Raw genomic sequence first — 23,419 nt, 5'->3', positions numbered from 1 at the left:
CACCCAACACACACACACACACACACACACACACACACACACACACACACACACGGCACCAGCCTCACCTTCGCAATAGGGGAAGTTGTAGGCACCGGGCACACACATGTCACAGCGCAGCCCCGTCACTCGGGGTCGGCAACTGCACTGCCCGCTGTGGGGGTCGCAGGCTGTGTGCAGGGAGCCTTCGGGGGAGCAGTGGCAGGCTGGGGGAGGGGGGAGGAGAGCGGGGTGTGAGTACGCGGTGGACACACGCCCTCCCCCGCCCCCCTCCCACCAGGGCACTCACGGGCACAGTCGGGGAAGCCGTGGAAGCCTGGGCTGCACTCCTGGCAGGTGGCACCCACGTAGCTGGGGTGGCAGCGGCACACCCCGCCTGCCCCACACAGCTGGTCCAGGGCACCCCGGGGGTCGCAGGCGCAGGCTGCAGAGGACTCGGGGTCAGGCCCTGGGGACCTGCGGGTGGCCCTCCCACCCCGCCCAGGGCCCCCGAGGCCCTCTGCTCACCGTGGCACTCGGGGTAGCTGTGGTGGCCCGGGCGGCAGCGGTCACAGTGGGGGCCGTCAAACTCGGGTCGGCACGGGCAGCGGCCAGCGTCATCGCAGCCCTCGGGCAGGGTCCCTGTGGGGCTGCAGCCGCACACTGCGGGGCCGAGAGGCGCACGGGGCCCTGAGCCAGGCAGGCCGAGACCCCAGCCCCCCTCCCACCCTCCACTGGGGGCACTGCACTCACACTGGCAGAGGGGGAAGTGGAAGTAGCCAGGGGCACAGCGGTCGCACGCCGCCCCCTCGAATCCTGCCCGGCACGTGCACTGGCCCGAGTCGCGGTCACAGGTTCCGTCCACCACGCCGGGGCTGGAGCACTGGCAGGCTGCAGGGAGGAGGTGGTCACAGAGGGGCTGGACTCCTGGGATCCACGAGGGGACGGAGACGGGGACGGAGCTGGACTCACGCTGGCAGCCCGGGCCGTAGAAGCCCGGGGCGCAGAGCTCACAGTGCGTGCCCTGGAAGTTGGGTTTGCACACGCAGCGCCCCACCCGTGGGTCCTTCCGGCAGGCGTTGCCCTGGGTCCCAGCGGCGCTGCAGTCACAGTCTGTGGGGGGGTGGGGGGGAGGAGTCTCAGGGGCCCCGTGGACCCCAGCCGCCCCCCCCAAAAAAAACCCCTCCCTTCTCCACAAAACTCCTTTCCTTACACTTGACGCTGCACTCATGCAAAACGAAAAAGACTTTAAAAATCCCAACAAGGGGGCTTCCCTGGTGGCGCAGTGGTTGAGAGTCCGCCTGCCGATGCAGGGGACACGGGTTCGTGCCCTGGTCCGGGAGGATCCCATGTGCCGCGGAGCGGCTGGGCCCGTGAGCCATGGCCACTGAGCCTGCGCGTCCGGAGCCTGTGCTCCGCAACGGGAGAGGCCACAGCAGTGAGAGGCCCGCGTACCGCAAAATAAATAAATAAATAAATAAATAAATCCCAACAAGGGAAAGCTGATATTTTGGGAAAACAGTGGCCTGAGGTGAAATCAGGACCACTACACATAATTAGTTGTGTATAATGTAGAAACCAAGTCAACTGCAGGCATTGACACAACCAAAGAAAATGCAAAAACAAAATCATAACAAAGTGAAAATTCTACTCTTCATAAATAATTCTGGGGATTAGGAATAAAAAAGAAAAAGTGTGCTAAATGTCTTAACTGATGCACAAAAAGGGGGTAATACTATTTAATTTTTGCTACTGACATGGAATAATGGTTCAGTATTTGTCAAAGCATGAGGGTAACCTCGGGCCAGACCAGAAGACAGAAACAGAACTCGCAAACCCTTGGAGAAGAAAACACAAACCAACCAAAACACGTTTTGTTGGTCAATCCAGCAAAAGTCGGGAAAGGAAAAATTTAAGCAGGATGAGAGAAATACAACTGGGGCAGGTGTGACCCAAATTGACAGCAGCCACAGTCCCTCCGCTGGGCCACATCTCCTCTCACGAGATAAACCCAAAGGCATCGGCTGGACTCTTGAAGGAGAATCCAGTCATGTCCTTCTGAAAGAATGCACCTTGAACCAAGGATCTGGACAGGAAACAAAGAGCTTCCAGAAGGGAGAGTGGGTGGCACGGACACGGAGAAGGGGAGCATGGAGCGTGGTGAGCCCAAGGCACAGCATTCGTGGAGACAAAGAGGGATGTTGTGTGTTGAGAAAAAGGACTTGCCTCAAGAGATGCAGCATACGCAAAGCTCGAAAAGCAGGAGACATACGGTCCAGGGGTGCTGAAAACTAAAACTATTGTAATTGGGAGGAGAATTTGGCAAAACCATTGTCATAGAGAGAAAAACTGAACATACTGTTCCCAGAATGTGACAAAAATTAGGATTTGGACTTGCCTGGTGGTGCAGTGGTTAAGAAACCACCTGCCAGTGCAGGGGACATGGGTTCAATCCCTGGTCTGGGAAGATCCCACATGCCGTAGAGCAACTAAGCCCATGCGCCACAACTACTGAGCCTGCGCTCTAGAGCCCGAGTGCTGAAACTACTGAGCCTGCGTGCTGCAACCACTGAAACCCGTGCGCCTAGAGCCTGTGCTCTGCAACGAGAAGCCACTGCAGTGAGAGAGAAGCCCACGCACCACAACGAAGAGAAGCCCACACGCCGCAACTAGAGAAAGCCCACGCACAGCAATGAAGACCCAACGCGGCCAAAAATACATAAAATTAAAAAAATAATAATTAAAAATAAATAAATAAAATCTGACCATGATGCAGTAAAATTAGGACTGAACCATCAAAATAAGGATGGAATGGAAACCTAACCACCTGAAATGACAAACGCTGTTCTAAACAACTCGGATCAAAAGGAAAATGAAAACTGAAATGATACACTGCTTAGAAAGGAACAGCTGTGAGAACCCAGCATATCAACCCTATGGGACAGCTAGCCAAAGCTACCCTCTGAAGCAAATTTATAGCTTTAACCCAGGGTTTCTCAACCTTGGCACCAGTAACATTCTGGCCTGGATAACTCTTTATCGTGCGGATGGGGGCTGTCCTGTGCACTGTAGGATATTTAGCACGATCCCTGGCCCTCACCCACTAGGTGACAGTGGCACCCCCCCAGTTATAACAACCAAAGAAGTCTCCAGACATTTTCCTGCAGAATAAAATCACCCGATTGAGAGAAAATGCTTTAAACCTTTTGTGGATAATTAAGAGAGACTAAAAATAACAATTCAAGAAGCTATAAAAATAATATATAAAAAATGTACAGAAAGACAAATACTGTATGATCTCACTTATATGTAGAATCTTAACCCCCGCACCCCCCCCCTAAAAACCCCCCCACACACACACACAGTCGAGTTCATGGATACAGAAAACAGATTGGTAGTTGCCAGAGGTGGGGATTGGGGGTTGGGTGAAATGGGTGAAGGGTGTCAAAAGGTGCAAACTTCCAGGTATAAAATAAACAAGTCATGGTGATGTAACGTACAGCATGGCGGTAGGAGTTAATAATACTCTGCTGCATAATTGAAAGTTGCTAAGAGATTAGATCTTCAAAGTACTCATCATGAGAAAAAAATGGTAATTATGTGTGGTGACAGACGTTAGCTAGACTTTCTGTGGTGATCATTTCACAATATACAAAAATACAAAATCGTGGTGTTATATACCTGAAACTAATATAATAATGTATGCCAGTTATACTGCAATGAAAAAAAGAAAGATGGTTTTAGTTCAGAATTTTCTACACTAGGACTTCCCTGATGGCACAGTGGTTAAGAATCCACCTGCCAATGCAGGGGACACAGGTTGAAGCCCTGGTCCTGGAAGAACCCACATGCTGCGGAGCGACTAAGTCCGTGCACCACAACTACTGAGGCTGTGCCCCCGAGCCCGCGAGCCACATCTACTGAGCCCGCTTACCTAGAGCCAGTGCTCTGCAACAAGAGAAGCCACCACAATGAGAAGCCCGCACACCACAATGCAGAGGAGCCCCCGCTCGCCGCAACTAGAGAAAGCCCGCGCACAGCAACAAAGACCTAACGCAGCCAAAAGATAATTTTTTAAAAAATCTAAAAATTTTTTTTTTCCGTATTAGGAAATAAAATCTCTCTCCCAAACTAAACAGAGAAAAACTCCAGCAGATGAGTAAGCTGCACTTTGAGAACACCAATAAACTCAACAAACTTCTGCTGGGTGTAATAAAGGTAGGAAAAAAAAGAAAAAGAGAAAATAAACATAGACAAAAGGAATGAAAGGAAATTTAAAAATCATGTACAGAATGTCGTGCATAACTTTATGCCAATACCTTTAAACATCCAAATGACAAACAATTTGCTAACAAAATATAAATAATCAAAACTGACTGGGCTTCCCTGGTGGCACAGTGGTTGAGAATCTGCCTGCCAATGTAGGGGACACGGGTTCGAGCCCTGGTCTGGGAAGATCCCACATGCCGCGGAGCAACTAGGCCCGTGAGCCACAACTACTGAGCCTGCGCGTCTGGAGCCTGTGCCCCGCAACGAGAGGCCGCGACAGTGAGAGGCCCGCGCACCGCGATGAAGAGTGGCCCCCGCTTGCCACAACTAGAGAAAGCCCTCGCACAGAAACGAAGACCCAACGCAGCCCTAAATAAATAAATAAAAATTTTAAAACTGACTTACAATGAGATACAAAATAAACACACATAATAAAAGAAAAGAAAACCATCATCTAAGCCTCCATGGGAAAACAGGTGTCAGGACCAGATGGTTTTTTAAGTAACTTCTAACAAGCTTTTAAGAAATTGATAATTCCTGTGATTTTTTCAAAAAATAAATTTATTTATTTGTTTATTTTTGGTTGCACTGCATCTTTGTTGCTGCACGTGGGCTTTCTCTAGTTGTGGTGAGTGGAGGCTACTCTTTGCTGTGGTGCATGGGCTTCTCATTGTGGTAGCTTCCCTTGTTGCAGAGCACGGGCTCTAGGCACACGGGCTCAGTAGTTGTGGCTCGCGGGCTCTAGAGCGCAGACTCAGTAGTTGTGGTGCACAGGCTCAGTTGCTCCGCGGCATGTGGGATCTTCCCGGACCAGGGCTCGAACCCGTGTCCCTGCATTGGCAGGCTGATTCTTAACCACTGCACCACCAGGGAAGCCTGATAATTCCCGTGATTTTTAATCTGCTCTGGAGCATAACAAAGTATGGATTGTTTTTCAAGTATTCTACAAGATGAATTACAAAACCAAAACAAGATGGTACCAAAAAAACAACAAGGCTTTCACCCAGCCTCACTCACGAATATAGACACAAAACGTTTATGTTCAATGCTGGGTCCACAGTAGGAAGGATATTAGCAGAATTCATCCTACGGTTCACAGATTAAAAGTGAAATGCTGCACCAGCACAATTACTGAGTGCTCACCAAGGGCCAGTGGAGAAAGGAGGGATTTTCAAGTTTATACCAGGGATTGGCAAACTTCAGTCCAAGGTGCCTGTGCCTGGTTTATAAAGTTTTATTGGAACACAGCCATGCCCATTCACTTGCACATGGTCCATGGCCACTTCCAAGCTGCAACATACAACAGCAGAGCTGAAGCTTTGTAACAGGGAACACACGGCGCTCTAAGTCTAAAACATTTACTGTCCGGCCCTTTTCAGAAAAAACCTGCTGACCCCTGCTTTACCCCATGATGAAAAACTAAACATTTAAACGTCAAAAAGAAAACCGCCAAAGAACCAAGAGATATGCAAATAGTTGGGTTTAGGGACCTCCATTGAGATATGACCGAGTCAGACACCAGGAAGAACCAGGTCAACAGATTCAGTGAAAAAAATAACAGGAAGGGCAAATTACCCACTGGGAGGAAAGCACGTGACGCGTGAGGAACAGATAATATAGTTAATACAGAAAGAGCTCCTAGCAGCAAACCAGTGAGAAGAAAACTGAGCCACAACCTCGGATGGGAAATTCACAAGTGAAAGCAACAGGAGTCACGAAACGCAAGAGAAGATTCAACCTTGGACCTCCCTGGCGGTCCAGTGGTTAAGACTGTGCTTCCACTGCAGGGGGCGCGGGTTTGGTCCCTGGTCGAGGAAGTTCTCTACATGCCGTGTGGTGCGGCCGAAAAAAATATATATATAAATAAACAAACAAAATGTATTCGTAAGTAAATACATGTTAAAAAAAAAAAAAAGAGATTCAACCTTGCAAACGAGGCAAAGAAACGCAGCCAAAACCAAGGAAATACCAAATGCCATCTGATCTAAGACACAACCAATTACAGGACGCACCACGATTTTGTACTGCTGTGAAAGGAAGACGCCGGCCAATTAGACATCAGTAAGCCGTCAACTGAAAGGCGCATCCCAATTCCAGGAAAACCGAAAAGTGGGGAAGTGAACCAATGAGAAGATTTCTGCGATAATGAATGTTGCCGGGTAGCGACAGCAACGCCCAACACATGTGACGCGGCTGTTGCCATTCCACCTGGTAGACAATTTTATGTCAGGAGAGCGGTTTGGCAACCTGTGGCCAAGAAGGTCCCTGAACATGCACGTCTAGTGACCCAGAGCCTTCTTCCAGGAAAGCGTGCTACAGAAGTAGTTAAGAATTCATGGAAAGCTTTAGTCGCAAGGAGGTTTACTGTAATGTTATTTTTATAAAATCTGGAAAGAACCTAAATTTCCAAGAATTGAGAGCAGGTTAAGCAAGAGCCACATCTGTCTGCACAACGTGGGACACGAAAGGATGTGTTTACAGGATGGCGTGGGCGGGAGACGCGATTACACAACAGCGCGCACGGCGCACACGGGTGTTTATAAACACAGCGCGCACGCACAGGGAGGAGGGCTTGTCTGCAGGAGATGCGATTCTGCATACCTCTCTTCTCTAGCATTCCGCCCACCTATATTTTTCACGGTTTTCTAGCACAAATACGTAATATTTGCATGAAATGAAAAGCCGCAGAGACATGGTGAACAGAACGGAAATACCCGCTCTCCGGGGGCCTGGGTGTGGCCCCTCCTGCCCCACGGCTCCGGTGGGGCCCAGGGCAGGATGGAGACCTCGGGGGACACTTACGCACAATCTGTCCGGCCGGCAGCACCTGCTCCCCCGTGTCATTGTGAGAGAAGGACGGCACCGCTGAGGAAGGAGACAGCAAGTGTCAGCCAGGCTGGCTCAGTGCCCGGCCACCCGTGTCTCTCGGCATCACTGGAGATACAGGCAGGACGAAAGAGTCCCCCCTGGGGTCCCCCGCCCGGCTCCAAGCCCAGCAGGCGGGGATGCTCAGGGGCTCAGGGCCTGCCCCCGCCCCCAGGCCGCGCCCTCACGGTGGCAGCGCGGGAAGCCGCTGAAGCCTTCGGCACACGCATCGCATCGCGCCCCCGTGAAGTTCGGCCGGCAGTAGCAGCGGCCCGTCAGGTCCTCGCACGTCCCGTCCGTGAAGTCCGACTCGCAGTCACAGCCTGGGCGGGGGACGGGAAGTCAGGGGAACCCAAGTCCAGGGCTTGCAGGGCCCGCGAAGGGGCAGCGTCTGCCTCCCCAGCCTGGGAGGTGGGACGAGAGCCGTGGCCTCCCAGAGAGCCGCGAAGGCCCCCAGGACACCCCGACCTGGGCAGACCCTGCTCCTGGACACCCCTTGGAATGCCCCCGCCCAGGCCACCCCACCCGGGCCGCCCCCACTCACGGCGGCAGGCATGGGGTGAGTCGAGCGGGTGGTCTGGGGAGCGGTAGAAGCCGGGCAGGCACTGCTCACAGTTGATGCCGGTGGTGTGATGCTGTGGAGGGTCGGGGCCGCTGATTCCAGGGGCAGCCCCGCCCCCACGAGCCCCGCCCGCATCCTCAGCCCCACGCCTGACCTCACACGGACCCCACCCACCTGGCAATCGATGCACACGCCCCCGCCCCGGTAGACGCGGTCCTGGTTCTGGCTGGCGTTGCTCCGGTCCACGTCAGGGTCGTAGTAGCAGTCGTGGGCGTGGCCATGGCAGTTGCAGGCTGGAGAGTGGGGGCTCAGCTGTCAGCACGCCTCCGTGACCCCGCCCGACTGGGACCCCTGGGGCACGTCCCGCAAGCCACGGGTGACCCCAACGTGGCCTGGCTCAGGGGACAGAACGTGCCACGCTGCCCGTGTGCCAACAGCACGCGTGTGGGCGTGTCTAAGCGTGTGTGAACACGTGTGAGCCGTGTATGTATTGTTAGCACATGTGCGCACACACAAAGTGTGTGCAAGCACATGCGTGTATACCTGAGTATCTAGAGTGTACATGTGTGAATGTATGTGTGTACGTGAGTGTACCGTGTGGGCGTCAGCACGTGCAAGAGCCTGTGTGAACATGTGTGCACACCATGTGCGCGTGAGCGCACGTGTGAGCACCGCGCTGGCGTGTGAGCACGTGCGGGGGCACTCACACTGGCACTCGTTGGCGCTGTCCGTGGTTGCCGGCTTCCATGGCTGCTGGTTGAAGCCGGGGCAGCAGCGGTCACAGGAGCTCCCACACGTGTTGTGCTGGCAAGCGCACTGCAGCCTGTGGGGGGCACGCGGGCACAGAAAGCACTCAGATCCGCCACGGGCCCCCAGGGACACGAGAAAGGCGGGGCTGTGCAGGGCCTTCACGGAGGGTGGGAGCTGGGGCAGGGTGTTGAGTGGTCAGTGCGGGTGGCCCCTGTCCACAGGTCAGCCTGGAGCCCTGGGCCCTTCAGGATTTACTTCCACCACAGCCAGGACCCGAGGCCAAGTCTACGGCTTTCCTGGGCCAGCTCTGAGACCCAGGTCTCGCTCAGCAGGCAGCCCTGGACTCAGCCAGACGCCCCCATGTACCCAGGGCACCTCCCCAGGAGCAAGTGGCCAAGAACGGCTTCCTCTTCCAGCCGGGGGTGGACACCAGTCAGAGAGCTGGAATCCTGCCTGCCATCCTGGAGAGCAGCTCCTGTTGGCTCAGTGGGCAGGTGGACAGCTGGCCGCAGCTGAGGACCGAGGTTGCAGCCACCCACTGCACAGAACCCCATCTCCGGCACACACCTCCTCAGCTCAGCCAGGTGGAGAGCAGGAATCACAGCCCCATCCCTGGGCCGTTTGCCCCTCGGTCCTGGGTCAGCACCACAGCTGCGGTGCTGTGCAGGTCCTGAGCAGCCCCCAGGAGCCAGTCCACGAAGAAGAGACCCAGAGCTCCAAATCATGCTCTAGCCCCTCCCCCACGAGGGGCTGCAGGGCCCTGGGACTCAGCCCCACCGCTCCTTGGTGTTCAGGAAGGAAGCAGGAATAACCTGCCACAGAGAGGTCATCACAGGAAGGGCCAAGGATCCGTAACGAAGAACCTGTGGCCGGGGTTTGGTTTTTCAAGAATCTACAGTCAGGGCACCCCAAACCAAGAAATTAACACAAAAAGTGGGGTGTCTGTCAAAAGCCCTTGAAACACCACGCTGGAGGGATTCTTCCCAATCCAGGGCACACCCCATCACACGGATGAAGCCCCGCTGAAGAACCTGCAGAGAAACAACCCAAGAGGGTCACCCGACACAACCAGCAGCAGGGCTGTACCCCGGAGCTTCAATTAATGGAGCAATTGAGTAGAAACCATAAAAAGAGAGTGTTTAAAGATTATAACCAAAAGAACCTAAGACATAATAAAAACCACAATGCTATGAAAAAGAGGCAGATGTGACCAAAGAACCAATCAGAACTTCTATAAATGAAAAATAAAATGACTGAAATTAAAGACTCAAAGGATGGGCTACACAGCGGATCAGACACAGCTGAAGAGAGATTCAATGAACTGAAGAAGCCATCCAGAGAGCAGCTCAGGAGGCAGAGGCGGGAATACAAGAAGTCCCGAGACCCAAGGAAACCACCCACGTTCCCACCTGTATAACAGGAATTCCAGAAAGAGAAAAGAGGGGAGAGCTCAGAGTCCTAGAGGGCCAATGGCCAAAAACGGTCCTGAAATAACGAAGACACATATTTTTAAATTCAAAAAGCACAACCCTTGAGCAACAGGAAATATGTCCACTACTCAACAATGCAGAGTAAACCTGCAGAGCACTGAGGCAAGATCACAGAAACACCTAGAAGAGGCATAAAACCCACAGAGGGACAACGGTGCAGATGACAGCAGACTCTCCCAACCACCGGAAGATGCCAAGAGACTGAAATGACATTTCCCAAGTGCTGAGAGACACGGCCAGCCATCAACCAGGAATCCTACAGCCAGCTAAACTATCACCCGAGAGTGAGGGCAGAACAGCCATTCAAGGACTAACAGACTCTCATGGAAAGTACTAAAGGAAAAGGAAACTGAGTCCCCAGGGATGCCCTGGCAGCCAAGGAAGGACAGAGAACAGGAGCTGGCAGTCAAGGTGATGGACCCATTGCTGGGTGCAGATACCGTGCCTGGGGTTAGTGTTCTGGGACCCTGGGTCACCAGGGAGACAACTAGTTAAATCTGCATTTGGCGAGGTCAAGTACGCCTGCTGAAGAGGGAGGGCTACCACTGCAATCGACAGAACTAGAAAAGAAACGTAAGGGTGATCACCAATCGCCACAGATTGAATGTTCGTGTCCACCCAAAATTCACATGTGAAATCCAACCCTGAAAGCGATGGTGTTTGGAAGTGGGGCCTTCGGGAGGTGATTAGGTCATGAGGGTAGAGCCCTCGTCAATGGGACTAGCAACCTTATAAGAAGACCCCTGAGAGCTCCCTCACCCCTTCCCCACTGTGAGGACACAGCCAGCTATGAACTAGGCAAGGGGGCCCTCAGCGGCCTCCAGAACCACAAGAAGTAAATCTCTGTTGTCTGCAAGTCGCGCAGCCTCTGGCACCTTGTTAGCCTGACTCAACTAAAACACCAATAGAGACAAAACATGTCACTTCCAAACCAAGGGATGGGGGAGAATGAACAGGGGGCTCAGTACAGACTGGGCAGGTAGTCAGCCCTCAGAACGATGGCCAAGGCGACGGAGGTGGGAGAGAGCTTCCGGGGTGGGGGGGCGGAAGCAGAGGGACGGTGACAGGCCAGTGGGTGAGGCAGAGGCGGCAGGGCAGGCTGATACTGCAGGACACTGTGTGTGAGGGGTGTCAGCGTTTGTGGTTCTGGGGGAGGCGCCCCACCCAAGCCCCACCTGCAGGGTGAGCTGAGCTCCGTCAATGCCCAGGTGCAGGCGAGTCAGGGCGGATGCCGACGTCTTCCCAACAGGCAAGGGCAGGCCCACCTCTCCTCTGAGGCCAGTTTGGCCACCCAGCAGGCACCCTTCCCAACCATCACGAGTTCCCACTTGGCACTTAATTTCCCAGAGCAATTAGCTGCGCCCGAGCTCAGTGCTTGAAGCTGCGGGCAGGAACCCACGCCTGGGGCCCGTGCAGAGACTGCACAGGCCAGGCGGGTCCTGAGGGCCTGCCTGAGTCCTCTGGGGAGTGTGATCACACCTCTTCCACCTTCAGACCCATCAGCCATGCCTGGAGAGGTCTGGGGCTCACCTCTTGGTGCAGCTCTGACGGTGAGAGCGGGGATGAGCTCCTGCCCTGTCTGGGCTTCATTCGCCTCCCCTATCAGTTGGGGTGTGGACACAGCAATAAAACCCCAGCAGAAGTGGGAGCTGCGTGATCTTGAGGCGAGGGAAGCAGCAGGAGAAGCTCGCCCGCTCCCTGCTGGAGGTGCCCCTCGGGGGCGGGGGCTGGGGAGCCTGGTCACGGGCTCCCCATCGCAGGCTCTGCTTCCTCTCCCAGCACCTCCTGTCCAGCCCTGGACCTGCTTTAAGACCCCCAGCGCACTCAGCCCCACCGGGACCTCTGCGCCGGGCACAGGCCTGCCCAGAACAGGTGCTCCTGGGGCAGCATGTGTGAGCGCCACACACAGCTGCTGACGGATGGGAGCAAAGAAGGAAAGGAGGAGGGAGGGAGGGAGGAAGGAAGGAAAGCGAGGAGGGAAAAAGGAGGGAGGGAGGAACGAGCAGATGAACAAACCCGGCCGCGAGGCTGCGAGCCAGGAGGAGAGCTGGCTGAGCGCCAGGCTCCAGCTGATAACTGAGCTGCGTGCTCACTGCTGAATGTAGGGCGGCTGGAGCCACTTAGGCACGTAGCATCTAGTGGCAGCTTGTTAAAGATGCAGGTTCGTGGGCCCTGCCTTACTGCCTGACTCTGGGTGGGGCTCAGAGCCCCACTCTGGGTGGGGTCCTCCTCAGATGGGGGTCTCTGGGCTACTCCCTGTCCTGAGCCTTGGCCCCTGCCGGCGATGGGGTGTGATCACGGCTGGGGGCAGCAGGGAGTGTTATCGTTTGTGTTCTCAAGGAAGGCGGGGGAGCTTCCCCTACCCCAGAGAAGAGAACCATGCAGCCTCAGGCGGATTACCTCTCACTGACTCCCCTCCACAGGGCAGGGGGCTTCTGCTGGGGGCAGCTGGGGTGGAGGGGCAGCTGGCTTGCAGGTCCAGGCAAGACTCCGCGTCTGCCGGCAGCAGGGCAAACAGGCCCAAGCCAGGCTCCAGGCACCGCCCTTCCACCTCACAGTGCACACGGGGAAACTGAGGCCGAGCAGTGAGGGGCCAGCGCAGGTCACAAGGGCGGGGGACATGGTGGGCAATGGAACCAGGCCTCCTCTCCTTCAGGCTGGGCAGGGAGCTACAGGTCTCACCTGAAGGGGTCTGTGGGATCTTTAGCGTCGCAGACATCCGCGTGCCCGTGGCAGACACAGCGGCCGCCGATGCTGATGTCCTTGATGCTGTAATAGTACTGCGCCCGCCCGGGGAAGTCAGCGGCCGCCCACACCTGCCCCCAGATCCCAACCCCGCGCCCACGCGGCCCCGCCCACACCAGCCCCGCGCCCACGCGGCCCCGCCCACACCAGCCCCCAAAGCCCCGCCTGCCTCCTCACCCTGCGGGTGACTGTGGGGTCCCGCAGTGCCTTGCCCATGAGGTGGCCCAGCAGCGTGTTGGTGCGCAGGAAGCGCAGGCGGATGTTGGTGGCTTTGGTGAAATCACGCAGCAGCGGTGAGTAGGAGAAGTTCATGGCCCCTGGGCGCCCGTTCACCAGGGACACCACGATCTGCGGAGGGGCGCGGGTCAGGCGTGGGCGTGGCTCCGGCAGGGACCGCCCGGCCACACCCCCCTCCCGCGCCGCCCCGCCCACCTCGCCATTCTCCAGGGGCACGATCCGCGAATACTCGGTGCTGCAGATGACGTCGTCGTCCCCGGAGATGCGCTCCAGTGTCCGTGGCCCGAACCGCTCCAGGCAGTCCCTCTTGGAGGCTGCGGAGGGTGAGGGCACAGGGCTCCAGGGAAGCCCTTGGAGGAGGCCCGACGGCAGCGCCCTGCTGCCCTGCGTGCCCGGACTTCCCTGGAGCCTCATGGCCTCAACCGGGAGGCAGCATCCACCACGAGGCGGGAACGCCGCCCACCCTCGAGACGTCGAGGTCTTCAGACTGTGGCACTTGGGAGGCCAGGGGAGCTCCTTAGGAGGGCAAGGCCAGGGCTCAGGCTGCCCCCGCCCCGAGCCCGGATTGCCTTGCCCGTCCCTCTCTCTGCAGAGAACAAGTGTGTCCCCTGGGTGGCCCTTGCCATCCCCATCCTTGGGGGACCATTTCTGACTGTCCTTTATAGGACTGACCGCCCCGCACTCACTCTCGGGCCTTGGAGTTTGGGGGGACACGTGTCTCAGGCCCGCCCAATCGAAGCAGACCCGTCGACATGACTGGTCAGGGTGGCACATGGAATGGCCGGCCAGTGAGCAGGGCTGCAGGGCTCCCGTGCTCTCCTGACCGGGCAGCTAAGCTGGCCGCCTCTGTCACCTCAGGAGCTGCCGGAGCATAAGGCCAGTCCAGAGCGAACCCGGAGATGGCATGAGAGACTCCTGGTACCGAGGGCCCCTGGACCCGGCCATGCCCGTTTCAGGGACACAAGCCACCGAACCCCCACCAGCCTTCGGGACATGCACCCGACAGCCCTGACCCATGCAGAAGCCGGCGTGAGGGCAGGCCTGCTGTCCGGAGACCCTGAGAGAGCGTGCGGCCCACCCCAGGGGACACCCCTGGCCCTGGGAGACTCACAGGCGAAATACTGCCATGGCTGGTAGGTGTGTCCGAAGTCCGTGGACCGTTCCAGCACCCAGAGGTCTGGCCGAGGTGAGTTGGCAAACTTGATGAGCACGTACGCCACGTGGAAAACCTGCGGGGCGGTAAGTGTATGGACGCCCCTGAGATCCCTTCCATGCTACCTGGGCCCCCCATACCTGGAGGGCCAGCCCCACGCCGTGAGGTGGGGCTCACAGTGGACATCTGTGTGTTTGCCCTCAAGGGCCAAGCACACCCAGGTGAGAGGGCCGGCTGGCTCAGGGAACAGCCCCTCGCTCACTGGCCGGCCCCTGGCCACTGAGGCCTGCACCAGGACACAGAGGTGACCGGTGGAACCCAGCATTTCCGGAGGGCTCCCCTCTTGGGCCTGGGGTGCCTTAGGGCCCAGCCCCACCCCAGGAGCTTGGAGAGCCCTGCTGTGAGGCTGCACACAGGTCTGACAGGGGCTGGAGTCAGACGGGGCACACGCGGGCAGCCTGTCTCCTGGGCCTGGGCAGTGGGGCTGGGCAAGGCCGAGGCAGGAGCTCATCCCACTGTCCCCAGAGCTCTGGTGGCCGGCCTGGGATGATGGCCAGACAGTGTCCCAAGCTCCCAGGAGCCTGTCCTCCTCGCACAGCAGGCCGGTGAAACCCTGTCCTGGGATGGGGGCCCCCGTCACGGCCTCACCCTGGTCATCGCCCCCATCATCTTCAGAGCCAACTGAGGACCCGGCCATTTCACCCGCTGACCGGCCTGCAGGGGCAGCCAGCACGGAGCAACCAGGGCCCAGCCTCTGCCTGCCGCTGTCAGGAGCCCCCAGTGGGGAGACAGATGAAAACAGGCCCTCCCAAAGCTGGCGCGGGGAAACCCTGCCAACCCAGCCCTGGCCCGTCGGGGGAGCACCTGGCCAGGGAGCAGGGAGGCTGCTCTTCCAGAGGCGTCCAGAACCCCCCAGGGCCCACCTGCTGCTCTCTCCCTGGGTCTCGGCCTGACCTCACTCCCAGGGAGGGGCCCATCCCTCGTCTCTCTTCTCCTCCTGGCCAGAGGTCAGCATCCCTGGATGTCCCTGTGCCCTGTGCCCCTGGGGGCTTGGCGGGGCCCCTCCTTGGCTAACTGCCCCCTGGCCCTGCAGCCTGGCAGGTCTTAGCCTTGGGGACTCCAGCCCCACCTGGCACAGGCCCGAGGAAAGGGCTCTGGGGCCACTGAGAACAGCCCATGGGCTCAGGCAGAAGCACCTGCCCTGCCTGTGGCCTCGATGATGAGCCACTGAGACCCCCGAGAGGGTGGGCACGTGAGCAGAGCGCACATCGGCTGTGCACCCCCCCACACACCTCTGGGGGTAGCGCCCTGGTGCCCACCCAGCCTCAGCTTGCCCTGCGTGGCGACCACGGGGTAGGGATTGTGGTTTCCAGACCTCAACAGCTCTGAGGGCCAGGGAGCCCCTCCCCCATCCCAAAGCCAAAGACGAGACCATCGTCCAGGCTGGTCTCTGTGCGTGAAGTCTGGGCTCCAAGGAAAGCCGGGCAGGGCCAGTGGGAGACCTGGGCACCCACCCTGCACACGGGGAGAGTGGGGGCCCCAGATGAGGGGCAGAGACACAGCTAGTGAGCACGCCATACGTGGACGGCGCCTGTGCCCCCGCTGGAGACCCCCGGCCCACACCCCCATGCCAGACCTGCTCACAGGGGCACCCTGAGGTGGGCTCTGAACTGCCCACTAGCCTTGAGGGCAACGTCACGCCTCCGGCCGCCCGCCGTCCCCTCAATGGGTCCCTGCCCAGCCCAGAGGAGCAGGTTCCCTTCTGGTGTCCACTGCTCTGGACTTCTGCCCCAGACCAGCTGGTCTTCGGTCAGCCAGCCAGGCCCTGAGCCTACGGCCACATGGGGGCAGAGCGGGGAAGCCCTCCAGGGCCGCCCAAGGCGCACAGTCACCCCCTACCCCGGGTCAGCCTGAAGCCGCTGTGACGACCCCCTCGAAGGACAGTGGAGGGAGCATGGACACCTCATGGCCCCATCCCTCAGGAGGCCAGCCTGCTAAGAATCCAGGCGTGGCAGGGTGGGGTGGGGGGGCGGGGGGGGGCAGGGGGCATGAGGTCCTGGGACCCTGAGACACGCCCACTCTGAGTCCTGCCCTTCCCGGAAGGCCTGGAGTTTACAGGGAGGGGCCCAAGTCAGGCCAAGAATGGCCTTTCCCTGGGTGCTGGGGGGGAATGAGGGCCTATTCACCCACTGCCAGGCCTTGAGATCATCTTCCACTTTGCCCTGCCCAGTCAGGGGAGGGGCTCAAGCCTCTGGGGGGATGGACCCTACACCCGGCAGGCAACTTGGCCAACTCTCAGGCATTCCAGGGAGCCCTGGGGATCTCAGATGGCCCCTGTGCCAGGAGGGGTCTTCGTGAGAAAGGGGGGCATGGCGGCGTGGGGGGCCTGGGTGTGCAGTGGACGTGGACACAGGCTGCTCTGGGGGCGGCAGCATGGCCCGCATTGAAGGCCCCCAAGGCGATTAAAGCCTCCCGCCGAGCCCCCTGGGGCCCACCCCCGCCTTTCCCTGAGCGAGGCCACCAGGCTGCACCCTCCGCTGGCCAGCTCTGTCCCTCCCCCAGGTCTACGGGCCGGTCGCATTTTTCCCAGCTGAGAGCACTTGCACAAATATTGACTCGGAGATGCTAATCGGGCAGGACACAGGCAGTATGGAAACTTCTGCCCCCAGGCCCGCACGCTGGGTGCGCTCCAAGGAAGACCCTTGCCTTCTGTCCATCTGTCCACCTGGTCATCTGGCTGGCACACAGGGGCCCCGGCCCAGGCTGGAGCGACGGGAAGGCATGCGCTCAGCTCTCCCCACCTGTCCGCAACCTGGTCCTGGTTCCCAGGGCCGCACAGCCGCCCTGGGCGTGACCCGGGAGCGAGAGCGGACCCCCGGCCTCCCTGGACACGGCCCTCCCCACGCCGCCCCTGCCCGCTCGGCTCCACTCGGTGCCAACGCCGGCTGACCCCTCCCGCTGCTACAGAATTCTGTGCAAAAGGAAAAAAAGTCTTTTAAAGCAAAAGCCAAACAAAAGCCTCCGGAGTTATTTTTAAATATCAGGCTCTTCTGGGGCAGGCACGTCTCCAGGACAGCAGCCGGACCCGCCTCTCGGCCACGGCTCCCCTGATGGCCCCCACACGCAGCCTGACCTCGGAGGGCCAGGGCTCGCCAGGAGGGGATCCGCCCCATGACCGCCGCCTGGCGGGGGGGTGGCAGGGGGCTGCAGAGCCCTGCAGCGAGAGCTGGGGGCCCTGGGTGGGTCCCAGGCCTCAGCGGCTAGATGGCCCTGGGTGGGCGTGGGGCAGTGGGACAAGCACAGAGGAAGTCAGAGACCAGGGCTCAGGGTTCAGGCCCTTTCAAAATGCCGTGAAGCCTCTGAAAGTCTTGAAAGGGAAGAGGCCCGCAGAAGCTGGCAGCCACCTGGCAGGGATGCCGCAGAGGCGCCACCCAGAGCCACTCCGCACACGCTGGTGCCCAGGGGCAGAGGTGGAAGGAGGGGAGCGAACACGGGCGGGGCTGGAGTCAGGAAATACAGGGAGGGCTAGAGAGGAAACGGGTGCTGCAGACCCCGTGCGGGTCCCTGTAGCCCCAGGGATGGCGGTGCAAGAGGTGACAGCTGGTCGGCAGCCTCCCGGGCGCAGACACCCACGTCCCAGGGATTGGGCTGGGGCTGGAGCCCCTGGGAGCACAAGGTCATCAGGGCCAGCGCACGCCCCCTCTGCCTTGGCCCATCTTGGGGCTGGGGAGCCCTAGGCCAGGCCCTGTGCCCCTGTCTGGGGCAGGAGGGGCCCAGCCCCCAGCCGCTGGGCCAGGCGGCATGAATCACCCGGCAGCCTGTGACTCAGCCCCGGCCCTGCAGGAAGCCGGGCCCCGTGCCGATTCCCGGGGACGGGCCAGGGTCCCAGGCCGTGGCTGGGCGGCGGCAGGAAGCCCCTCCTAGACGAGGCGTCCGGGCCGGCTCCCCACCCTCCTGGACCCCCCACCCCAGACTGCTGGGCCGGCCCTCGGGGCCCTGTGTGCTGAATCCAGTTGACCCGGCGCACCCAGGTTTGCCCTCTCTGCAGAGACCCCACCTGGAAGCCTCGATAAAGAGGAACGCCGCGGCAGGGGGGCCAGCCGGGCAGGCGTGTCTACTCGGGCCCCCAACTGGGTAAATAAGAATGGCCACCCACACAACGGGAGCCTGAAAACAGGCCACATGTGGATGCAACTCCCGGAGTGGAAGAGCCACTGCTGGAAAGAAAAATAAAACGTTGAAATGTAGAGAGGGCAGGCACAGGCCCCAGGGACCCTGACTGCGGGGCTGGGAGCCCAACACACTGGTGTGTGGAGCAGAGCAGGGGGACTTTCAAGGGCTGGGTGGGGGTGGAAGGGCTCCGACGGCTCTGTAGGAGCTCACCAGCTAGAGTGAAGGGCAAATGCCCATGTGGCCCAGCACCTCAACGGAGCTGGGCCTGGGGGGATTCAGAGACACACACCCCCACCAACCACCCAGGGGCTGTCTTGGGCCCCCTGCCTTGACGGGGGGTTTTTAGGCCCTGCCCCCACCCCATCCTCCCTACAGCCTGGCCCAGGTCAGGCCAGATGGGCAGTCCCAGGCCACAGGAAGTGGACTTTATCCCACGGGGACCCCGACACACAAACAGTTTAGTCTCAGGTGTGAGCTGTATGGCCAGAAACCAATGCCGTGGCATTTGTTTAAAAGCAGACAGAGGGGGATTCCCTGGTGGCACAGTGGTTAGGAATCCGCCTGCCAATGCAGGGGACACGGGTTCGAGCCCTGGTCCGGGAGGATCCCACATGCCGTGGAGCAACTAAGCCCGTGTGCCACAACTACTGAGCCTGTGTTCTGGAGCCCACGAGCCACAACTGCTGAGGCCCGTGCGCCTAGAGCCCGTGCTCCACAAGAGAGGCCACTGCAACAAGGGGCCCACACACCGCAGCAAAGAGTAGCCTCCGCTCGCCGAAACTAGAGAAAGCCCGCGCAACAAATACCTAACCCAGCCAAAAATAAATAAATTAATTTAAAAAATAAAAAGCAGACAGAGAACAGAAGCCTTGGGGGCCACCAGAGCCTGGGGGAGTCAGTGTGGGGTGGCGGGGGTGTCTGTGTGTGCCCAGCGTGAGCAGACGAGTGTGCCAGGATGGCCAGGGGACCGAGGACGAACGGCCCCCAGCCCCGGGCACGGGGGGCCCCTCCGGCCCCGCATCCTCCGAGCAAAGCGACAAGCAGAGAGAGGCAGGGTCTCGCGGTTCCCACGAGGAGAGGTGGGGCCTGTGCCGGCCCGAGGACCCTCGGTGGGGAGGCCATCCCGGACGCCCCGCCCTCTCCTCCGCGGGATCCCAGCTCAAGGGGCCACCTCCGGCCCAGCCGCTGCACCTGTCCTGGTTGCCGGGCCCTGCAGCTAGAGCCTAGCCAGCCCAGCCACACTTCCTGCCACTTCCCTCGAGCCACCCGCTGACCCTCCTGGGGCACTGGCCATGTGGCGGAGCGCCCAGCTAGGTCTGGACAGCCAGGCCAGTGACCATGACCTCATAACCCAGAGGACTGGCGGGCACGCCAGGACCAGGAGGCCTGCCCGGGGAGCCCTGTGTGGGCCAGCTTGGAGGGTGTGTGGCCCAGAACCGCGGCAGGCAGGGCAGACCTGCACGGGGCATCCCGGCCGCAAAACGGCCGGCACGTCCGGGACCCTCAGCGCGGCGCCAAGGCCCCAGCAGGTGCTCTCTGCGCCCGCACCTAGAGAAGGGAGCCTGGCCCGGCCAAGCCCGGCCTCTCCTCCACACTGGCTCTGTCTCCCCAGGTGCTGCGCACACCCCCACGCAGTGGGGGGCAGCTGGCGCCCCCCCCGCCATCCCCCAGGGAGGGCAGACCCCCGACCCTGGCACTTCTAGAGTTCCCCAACCAACACTTTCTGGCCTCACACCCAACTCCCCCAGCCTACGCTCCATCACCAGCCCAGCCCCGCTCCGCACCTCACCCCCTCCGCCCCCGCTGTACCCCCCAACCTGGTCTCCAGGCCACGCCCCTCCAGCCCCAGCCTCTCAGGGCTGGGGTAAGGGGCCACCCCGCCCGGGGCACAAGGAGAAAACACAGCTCACGGTCAGCAGGGGATCTGCATTCCTCACCTGCATCTGGGGAATGAGGGCTGCAGCCCGCAGGTGAGGGGCGGGGGCTGCTGGCGAGAGCCCCTCCCCACGGCCAGGCCAGGAAGCGGGCGTCTGGAGAGGGTGGGGGATGCCCCCCAGGGCCAGACCTAACCCTGCCCAGCTCCTTAAGACCACCGGGCTATGTGGACGGGTGAGGCTCCACGACGGGGAGCCTGAGGCGGGCAGGATGCAGGAGAGAAGCAAGAACCCACTGTGCCCCCCGGGAGGACAGGCCAGTGTCCCCTCAGTCACCAGCCGCACAGACTGCCCGCTCTGGAGAACCCCCTTTCCGAGGCGAGCAGCCCGCAAACCTCAGACCTACAGCTCAGTTCTCAGGTCTGAGGGTTCCTGGCTGAGACCCACATGGTGAGCAGGGCAACGGCAAAGGCCTAGACCTCGCCACGCCCTTCCCGCCAGGTCTCTGCTCCTGGGGCCTGGTTCTCCATCTGCAAAATGGGGGAAGAGGGTCCAACGGCCCTCGGCCCTCACCCACCCTGGAACGGGGAAGGTCAGAACAGGATGAGGTGTGACCGGAAGACAGAGCGAGCAGGCTTCCGAGGCCCCCCACAGGCAGACGCCGCAGGGACCAGGCCCCACCAGCCCTCTGTCCTCCCCAGGGCAGGAAGTCCTCCTGATGCCCAGGGCCAGCCGCCCCATCACCCCGCCCCGCCCTGCCCCGCCCCGCTTTCCCGGGGCATCCGCTCCAGCTCCCAGAACAAAGGCCCCTGGCAGCCGCTGCACTGGGAGTGCCCAGCCCCACTGCCCACTCAGCCCGCTTCCTCACAGAAGCCCCAGCCCCACCCCAAAGCAAGGGAGCCCCCAGGGTTGAACCAGCTTAGCCAGGCCCCTCCCACTCGGCCTCTCTCCCCATCTGCCCCAGGGAGTATGCTCAGAGGGTCCTGCCCTGCCTGGGGACATCCTCAGTCTGACTGCGGGCCCCAGCTGCTGCCGTCACCAGACCTGGGGGCACTTGAGGATACAGACCCCGGGGCCCCTATGAGGGCCAGCCGGGCAAGTCGGGCCCACTCCTCCAAGACGCCTCCCGCCCAGTGCCCCAGCCTATGCCACCTCCGTCCTCCCCTACCGCCTACCCCAAGTGGGGCTCCTCGGCCGACGCGGGACCTGGTCTCTGTCCCCGACCCCCGTGAGCAGGGCACCTTGAAGGGACCCAGTCGTCGCACAGTGGCCAAGGGAGGAAGGGGCGACAAGCTCCTTTTCTGAAAGGGGAAGGCGGTGAACGCGCACGTCTCCCCTGAAATTCCAGTGGCTCAGAAACGTGCCCCGGAAAGAGCTCTCTCGCCCGCGGAGCTGGAACCTGGGCCCTTCCGCTCCACCCAACTCTAAAGCGCACTGGTGGGCACCCCCCAGCTCACCAGCTCCCACCCCAACCAAGGCTGGCAGCCCCCCGGCCCAACCAAGATGGGGCTTTGGGAAGTCAGTAAAGGGGGAAAGGAAGAGAGGAGGGAGGAGGGAGGGTCGAGTAGATGGAAAGAAGCATTGGTGGATGAATGGACGTTAGGTGCATGGGCTGGTGGATGGATGAGTGGATGGGTGGGTGGCAAAAAGGAAGGAAAGATGGGGGGCAGGGAGAGAGAAAGAATGGCTAGGTGGATGGGTGGGTCAATCTCCCCCCATACAGGGCTGGAAATGGCCCAGGCCCAGCCTACAGAGTCACTTGAGTCATTTTACATTTGCGTCATATTACAGTCGGGGAACTGCGGCTTAGAGGAGCAGGATGTACACAGTGAAACCCTCTCCCCGGCCCAGGCCCAGTCTACAAAGCAGATGTGCCGCCTGCCTCCACCCCGCTGGCCCATTTCCTACATATGGACACCGAGCCTCAGAGGCCACAGAGCCAGGGGGAGCTGAGCGCCATCCGAGCTGCCCCTCGGCCCCATCCACTGCACCTCCTGCTCCGGGCCACCCCGGGGTTGTCATGGAGACCAGGCCACTGTGCGCCCAGCAAGGGCCCTTGCCCTGCCCTAGTCTGGCCAGGCTTGTCCACGGGGGAGGAGGGGCGAGAAGGGCCCAGTAGCTCAGCACAAGTTTCCCCGATTGACCCTGGGGCAGGGGCAGAATGCACTTCCCCCTCCCCCACCCGTGGCAGTGCCAGAGAGAGGGGCACCCGGGGAGCGCACAGGGTTGCTGAGGTCCCTCCCTGCCTCCAGAGGGTAAGAGAGCACAGATGCAGTGAAAGCCCAGGGAGCTGAAGCGAAATCGGCCCAGCCCCACCCAGACCTGGGTCAGGCAGCACCACCAGCCCCGGAGCCGCAGGCAGGGCCCGTGATGGGCAGCCCCTCCAGCCAGGCTCACAGGAGATGCTCCACCACCTCTCCTCCAACGCCCCCAGGATGACAGCGGCATGGAGGCTCAGCAAGGAGCAGAGACCCACCAGGTCACACACCGGGACCCTGGCAAAGCCGGCCTGGACTCAGGCGCCTGGACTCACGGTCTAGAGCTCCTTCCCCGGCCCCATGAACAGGGAAGGGGGTGGAGGCGAGGTCTAGCAGGATCGACCTTGTAACCCAGCTCCCAGGCAGGCCCAGAGCTGTGGCCGCTTCTGGGCTTGGCCTCACCTACCTCCCCCTCCCCCACCCCATCCAAGGAGGCATCGGGACTGTTGGCCCATTTCACAGGCCAGGATACCAAGGCCCGGCACCTAACAATGTCACATGGGGAGTGGGACGCAGCCCAGGTCCACCAAGGGGGGCTCGTTTGTCACTGGGAAACGCCTGGCTCCCATCCCCCACCCCAGCCTGTGCAGGGGCCTGGGCAGGCACACCTAACCCCTCTTGGCCTCTGCAGCACAGGTATCCTAGGAATGTCCACTTTCTCTGGCCTCCTCTGCATTCCTGGAGCCCCTCCCACTCCCGCCAGTGGAGCCTGGCTCCCTGCAGAGGAATTCCTCAGAGTAAACACCAGGGCTCACAGCATTTCAGCCCCACCTCCGTGTTGTCCCCTTAGCGCCCCTCACCCTAACTCTCCACGTGACCTCTGGTAAGCCCCCCATCCGGCGCCCCTCTCTCCCTGTGCACCACGAGGATTCTGAGAAAACAAACGGAAGGTGCCCAGTGCCACGCCTCCGTCTGTACGGGCCTGCCACCAGCAGCCCGTCTGTGCCCAGCCTCTGCCCAGCCTCCCAAGCTCATTCTGGGTGGACACCTCACCTTCTGGTCCTCGCCCCACGGTGAGCCCTTTGGCCAGGGACATAGGGGACAGGCTGCAGAAAGCGAAAAAG

General features: G+C 60.2%; 1 protein-coding gene across 2 annotated transcripts in view; it reads right to left on the bottom strand.

Moving 5' to 3' along the window:
- LAMA5 (laminin subunit alpha 5) overlaps positions 1-23,419 on the bottom strand; it is a 52,510-nt gene that overhangs the window by 24,138 nt on the left and 4,953 nt on the right. The window contains exons 3-16 of one of the 2 annotated variants that reach the window (XM_033410207.2): positions 14,009-14,126; positions 13,093-13,211; positions 12,838-13,008; positions 12,598-12,695; positions 8,383-8,498; positions 7,850-7,968; positions 7,658-7,748; positions 7,302-7,436; positions 7,051-7,113; positions 952-1,092; positions 733-870; positions 508-642; positions 290-424; positions 69-206 (exon numbers count right to left, since the gene is read on the bottom strand). In XM_033410207.2, coding sequence (XP_033266098.1) covers positions 69-206; positions 290-424; positions 508-642; positions 733-870; positions 952-1,092; positions 7,051-7,113; positions 7,302-7,436; positions 7,658-7,748; positions 7,850-7,968; positions 8,383-8,498; positions 12,598-12,695; positions 12,838-13,008; positions 13,093-13,211; positions 14,009-14,126 — 1,717 coding nt within the window. The remainder of the gene's footprint in view (positions 1-68; positions 207-289; positions 425-507; positions 643-732; positions 871-951; positions 1,093-7,050; positions 7,114-7,301; positions 7,437-7,657; positions 7,749-7,849; positions 7,969-8,382; positions 8,499-12,597; positions 12,696-12,837; positions 13,009-13,092; positions 13,212-14,008; positions 14,127-23,419) is intronic. The other variant, XM_033410209.2, reaches the window with a different exon arrangement.

Source organism: Orcinus orca, chromosome 16 (assembly GCF_937001465.1).
Source record: "Orcinus orca chromosome 16, mOrcOrc1.1, whole genome shotgun sequence".
Classification (NCBI taxonomy): Eukaryota; Metazoa; Chordata; class Mammalia; order Artiodactyla; family Delphinidae; genus Orcinus; species Orcinus orca.
Note: the sequence above shows the minus strand (reverse complement) of the source record. Positions and strands in the feature narration are given on the sequence as shown.